The sequence below is a fragment of the Oncorhynchus clarkii genome, chromosome 25 (assembly GCF_045791955.1).
Source record: "Oncorhynchus clarkii lewisi isolate Uvic-CL-2024 chromosome 25, UVic_Ocla_1.0, whole genome shotgun sequence".
In the NCBI taxonomy this organism is placed as follows: Eukaryota; Metazoa; Chordata; class Actinopteri; order Salmoniformes; family Salmonidae; genus Oncorhynchus; species Oncorhynchus clarkii.
The window spans coordinates 39014506-39020195 of record NC_092171.1 but is presented as its reverse complement, the minus strand read 5'-3'; the positions used below and the strand labels follow the sequence as shown (position 1 = coordinate 39020195).

The following is a 5690-nucleotide window of genomic DNA, read 5'->3' as shown; positions in this document are numbered from 1 at the left end:
TCAACATTCTCAAGTCGGAGGTTTACTGACTGGGCAAAACTGTCATTTTGATCAGCACTCCTGTAATTGTCCAATACATCATCAATGTTCCTCAGCATGACAGCTGAATCAATGACCTTGTTCTTGTTGATGGCCTGAGTTTGAGGGTTCTATCCCTGGATCCTGTTGTACACCTGAGGATTTGCTGGCTAGAGCTAGTTTACAAGGTATGAACACATCCTAAACAGTGGTCAGAGTTCAACCTCCTGTTCCTCCTTTGTGTGCCACACCCTCTCCCGTTTCTGCTGTATGTATGAGCAGATTTCAAACAAATGGCTGCAGTAAGTGTTGTGGTGCTTTATAAACATGAAAAGGTAAGGTTTTAGTAGATTAAAAAAATAAATATTAGATGGGAGCAATCGCAGATGAGTTCACAGCTCTTTCATACGGACTCTGAAATATCTATTTACATAAACAAACGGGTCATTGATTTCCCTACTAGCTTCAGTGCAACTTTAAGAGTATGTTTCTGTTGAAATGTATCCTAAATCAAAGAGGGAAAAACATCTGAATTCAGAGTAAAGACTTTATTATCAGTATAACTCATAGCTAATACAGTTAGGCCTACATAACAAAAAATAGAATTTAACAAGCTTTAAGAGTTCCATATAGCATCTAATACCGTTCATTTAAATATGTATCAATCCTTTAATGCATTATTTTTACCATTTCCCTTTTACACACCTTTAGCAACATTACACAGTTAAACCCCTAGATGTTTTTTCTCTCTACTTTCATTTTGATTCAATGTCCTTAAGTCGGGTTAAGCCATTGGAGATCACCACAAGCATTTTAGAATGTCCCCCACTTCTTCTATGAATGCCATTATGGGGGTAACTAATCCTGCAGGTCTAGCATTACTGATACGGCTTCTCTCCTGTGTGCCCACTGATCCACTTAAGAAATGATTTGAATGTTAAAAAAATGTACATCAGTCATATGTAAAGCTTCTGGTGGATACATACATACTGTATTGTCTGACTGAAGTGAGTACGTTAAGAACAAGGGTCTGCTACAGTGAGATCAATGGTAAGGCTTCTCTCCTGTGTGTTCGCTGGTGTGATTTCAAGTTACTTTGTTGAGAGAAAAAGTCCCCACATTCAGAGCAGCAGAAAGGTTTCTCTCCCGTGTGCACCCTCTGGTGAACTTTTAGCTGATTCGACGAGGTGAAGCGCTTCTCACAGTCAGGACAGGAGTATGGCTTCTCTCCTGTATGTATTCTCTGGTGATGTTTGAAGCTACCTACATAAGAGAAACTCTCCCCACATTCAGAACAATTATAGGGCTTTTCTCCAGTGTGCACTCTCTTATGAACTGTTAGATGGCTTGGTGAGGTGAAACCCTTTCCACAGTCAGAGCAGGAGTATGGCTTTTCTCCTGTGTGAATCAGCTGATGACGTTGCAAGTCTCGCAGATAGGAGAAACTTTTGCTGCAGGTAGGGCAGTGGTGAGGCTTCTCTCCAGTGTGTGTTCGTTGGTGACCTTTCAAGCCACTCAGTTGAGAGAAGCTCATCCCACAGTCAGAGCAGTGGTAAGGCTTCTCTCCTGTGTGCACTCGTTGATGAACTGTTAGATGATGTGATGCAGGAAAGCGCTTCCCACAGACAGAGCAGGCATAAGGCTTCTCTCCAGAATGTTTTCGAATGTGTCTTTCAAGATATGATGGGAATGGGAAGCTCTCCTCACAGTGTGGGCAGTGGTGAGACCCCTTAGCTTTGCTCCATTCCTGATGTTTCTTCCCTGATGCAGGAAATGTCTCAACTTGGTCAGAGTTGTTAGAGGTCTCTCCTGGGTGAATGACAACATTAGAACAGGTGCCACACAATTTATTTCATTTTTATTTAACCTTTATTTAATCTGGCAAGTCGGTTAAGAACAAATTCTTATTTACAATGACTGCCTAACCCGGACGACGCTGGGCCAGTGCCTCTAGCACTGAGATACAGTGGCGCAGTGGCACTGGCCCAGCGTCGTCCGGCACAGCATCGCAGTGCTAGCTGTGCCACCAGAGACTCTGGGTTCGAGGCCAGGCTCTGTCGTAACCAGCCGCGACCAGGAGGTCCATGGGGCGATGCACAATTGGCCTAGTTTTTCGGAGGATGCATGACTCTTGACTTTCGTGTCTCTCCCTCTCATCGCTACGGAAGTTGTAGCGATGAGACAAAATAGTAACTACTAAAAAAACTATTGGATACTACGAAATTGGGGAGAAAAAAAGGGGGTAAAATTTAAAACAAATAACTTAAAGAAAAGACACAGTACCTTAGACCGCTGCGCCACTCGGGAGCAGCGGCAATCAATGTGTCCAATAAAGCAGTAGTGAAAACGGGGTATAGAGAACTAACCTTCTAATGTATGGAGAGTACTATTGAAGTGGGGCTAAGTAGGTATCTCTGGTTGAAACTATAATGCTACATTTCCTTTCACTTCTTACCGTGATCAGATTCCCCAATGTCGTCGTCTTCCTCTTCTTCTTTTATGATGACTTTCAGGCCCAGTGTTTGACTGCTGTTTGATGTCATCTCTGGACTCGCTCCTGTGTGAATGAGAACATAACATAATGATGCATTGACTTGAGGAAATACTAAAACCATGTAACAAAGTGGTTGGCGGCCATCTTTATTTTACCTTTATTTAACTAGGCAAGTCAATTAAGAAGCAATTCTTATTTTCAATGACGGCCTAGGAACAGTGGGTAAACTGGTCTAGGAACAGTGGGTTAACTGGTCTAGGAACAGTGGGTTAACTGCCTGTTCAGGGGCAGAACGACAGATTTGTGTACCTTGTCAGCTCAGGGATTTGAACTTGCAACCTTCCGGTTACTAGTCCAACGCTCTAACCACTAGGCAACCCTGCCTCGCTTGATCAACAGCCTAAAAATGGTGTCCTAAAAAATAATTAAATTAATCTGACTAAAAGGAATGTAAGAAAACCAGCTGGCCTTGAGGACCAGAACACCACTGGGAAAGGGGGATATCAGGTCAGTTGTCCAACAATGTTTTTAACTGAATGTTTGGAACTGAAACGTGTCTTCCTCATTTAACCCAACCCCTCTGAATCAGACAGGTGCGGGGTACCTGCCATAATCGACATCCACGTCTTCGGCACAGTGGGTTAACTGCTTTGCTCAGGGGCAGAATGACAGATTTTTACTTTGTCAGCTCGGGGATTCAATCCAGCAACCTTCCGGTTACAGGCCCAACGCTCTAACCACTAGGTCTAACCGCTGTTGATAAAACCTGCTCTCTTCTTACCTGGGTAATCATCATATTCCCAAATCTTCACTTCCTCCTCTTCATCTTTCGTGATGATATTCAACAGGAGTGTTTGACTGCTGTCTTTCACTGATGCCATTTCTCCTGCGGTGCCCAGTGATGTCAGTCAGGACCCAGTCAGTATAGTCTTGGGCTCAGTGTGGAGAAGCGGTAGAAAGCTGCAAGATAGATAGTTATCCTCACTGTTCCAAAATAAAGTCCAGACTAACCTGTAAAATAAGTATGTATGAAATGCACGACAGTTATGTAATTTGATGGCTTGCTTGCTATATAGCTAGTTAGCACACACCTCGATTAAAAAAAAAACACATCTCATATTTTCTGATTTATTCAATGTTGCAACGCAAACTTAGTTCCCTGTCCCGGGCCTTGGATGGCTAAGCAACGAAATAAAGTCTACATGTGCAAGGTAGCTAGCTGGCTAACGTGAGCTATGTAGGGTTTTAGCTAACATATTTCTCTAGCTAGCTAAGCAGCTACATAATATTTGGTTTAGCTAGTTAACGTTACATATTTCCTTATGTTGCTTACTTGCAGGGGGGAAACAACGTTATGCGGCGACATTGTTTAGCAATGCATTGTTTGTTAGCTTTAGCTAATAGTTGAGTCTCAAACGCTAGCGAGGCCTTCCCTGGCCATTTGCCCTGCAACCCGGCGGGTTCTTACCTGAGGCCTTGTTTCGCAAAAAAAAAGTATCAGATATTTTGATTTTTTTTTTTTTGTGGACTGGTTGAAGTTATTGTTAAATGTTTAAATTCTATTTATGACCTAACATCTCCTCTAAAATAAGAACCAGAACAAACGCAATAGCAACTTCCTCGTTTTCTTTCTCGACATACTAGGCGTTTTGTCAAACTACACTTAATGTAGACACACGCCACCTGTTGTCCGGGAGGGTCTTTTTCTTCTTGGATGAGGTTAAATGGCGATTGGCATCCAATGAATGTTGCATTACCGCCTTCAACTAGATTGAGCCATATATCCATTCCAGCGGGAAGTTGGGGTGCTACACTGGGCCTTTAATAGTCTTGTATTAGATGACCCTTATAGCGGCCTGCAGCATGTTGAAGAAAAATCACAACACACCCAACCCCAAACTAATTTCCGCTGCTATGTATAAATCCCGTATGAAAACGTAAATACCCTACCATCTAAACCTACACTAATTAAAAACCCACCACCCTATTCCACTATTTAAACCTATCTAGTCCTACCTCAGGACCAACGCCTGGAAGGACGGGGACACCACCACTCAACACACCCTGTAACTCTTCTGACGTCAAATCTCATACACCCACACACTTCTCAGCAGCTGCCACAATAACCTCTATTTTCTGCGACCTGCGGTACGGTTTATAACCATTGCTATGAATGCTAAAAAGTCAATCTTACTGTAGCATATATCAATCGTTGGCCTATCCCTCGGTACTGGCACAGATCTACTATTCACATGAACCCTCTCAGGACCCCTCCCCCTTGACCCATCTTCCTCAGCATACAACACCTTCTGCACTATTATAACCCTGGCAACCTCAACCTGCCTTTCTCGCACCAGACATTTCTGATCCCCAGCCCCATGGGCACCCCTACAATGAACACTTTCTCTTCTTTCTCCAATACTACACATTCCTTTGTCTCATGTCCTTCTGCACACTTCTCACATCTCCCTCCTACACCCTGATGCCACGTGCCCATGATCTTGACACCTGTAACAACGTAATGGATTCGGCACAACAGCTCATAGGGGATAACTGAAATATCCTAAGTACACTTTGTCGGGCAAAGACTCAACAGCAAAACTCAAAAGAACAAATAATTACTTCTGTTTTACAACTGTCTGCATCGCACCAAACAAAGAGCATCACAAACACCGGGAATCTTCCCCTTCAGTTGGTCCACTGTCACATTTACCGCTACCCCAGTAATCAACGGCATCTCTTTTCCACATTTGTTTGGCATGGAGCGCCTTCTCCCCCGGTAGAAACACAAACAATTATCACAAGATCACTTCGCCGATTCCACAGCACCAAACTTAATTTTCACCAACTCTGAAACCACATATGGATCAGCCAAAAGGCATGGATGGGGTCTATTTTCTCCACAAATATTCAGACTTATCACCTGCTAACTTCGATCATTCGCCCTCACTCACTTCCATTTTGCCTCCAGACCTCGATCCGGCGTATGGCTCACTCTGTTTACACGTGCCACCATTCTTCTTCGACAAACCATCTCCAGCCGATTTCAAGCTCACCCTCTTCGACCTCCTCTGCCCCTCTTTTTCCCTCAATTCCTCCTCCGTATAAGTCTCCTTATGATAATATTGCAGTTCTCCTAACAAACATCTCGTTCTTGCCCAATCTTCCTTCTTCCTTT

The 5690-nt window shown here is 43.4% G+C and overlaps 1 protein-coding gene across 2 annotated transcripts; it reads right to left on the bottom strand.

The window, feature by feature from the left end:
• Positions 1-547: 547 nt before the first annotated feature.
• On the bottom strand, positions 548-4190 carry LOC139384081 (zinc finger protein 79-like). Of its 2 annotated transcripts, none has more exons than XM_071128723.1 (4): positions 3981-4190; positions 3294-3472; positions 2474-2575; positions 548-1827 (listed from the first exon to the last, which is right to left on the bottom strand). In XM_071128723.1, exons 2-4 carry the CDS (start codon positions 3391-3393, stop codon positions 1052-1054), a joined length of 978 nt encoding a protein of 325 aa, XP_070984824.1. In that variant the 5' UTR covers positions 3394-3472; positions 3981-4190; the 3' UTR covers positions 548-1051. The 2 variants fall into 2 exon arrangements, with proteins under 2 accessions (XP_070984824.1, XP_070984825.1); XM_071128724.1 differs by having other exon boundaries at positions 3846-4129.
• Between the last annotated feature and the right edge of the window lie 1500 nt (positions 4191-5690).

What these genes read in the sequence shown, in the direction of transcription:
- LOC139384081 (XM_071128723.1), bottom strand. Translation starts at nt 3,393, where the DNA reads ATGGCATCAGTGAAAGACAGCAGTCAAACACTCCTGTTGAATATCATC. An exon ending in GGAATATGATGATTACCCAG is followed by an intron (nt 2,576 to 3,293) that starts GTAAGAAGAGAG and finishes TCATTCACACAG; the next exon opens with GAGCGAGTCCAGAGATGACA. An exon ending in CATTGGGGAATCTGATCACG is followed by an intron (nt 1,828 to 2,473) that starts GTAAGAAGTGAA and finishes TCATTCACCCAG; the next exon opens with GAGAGACCTCTAACAACTCT.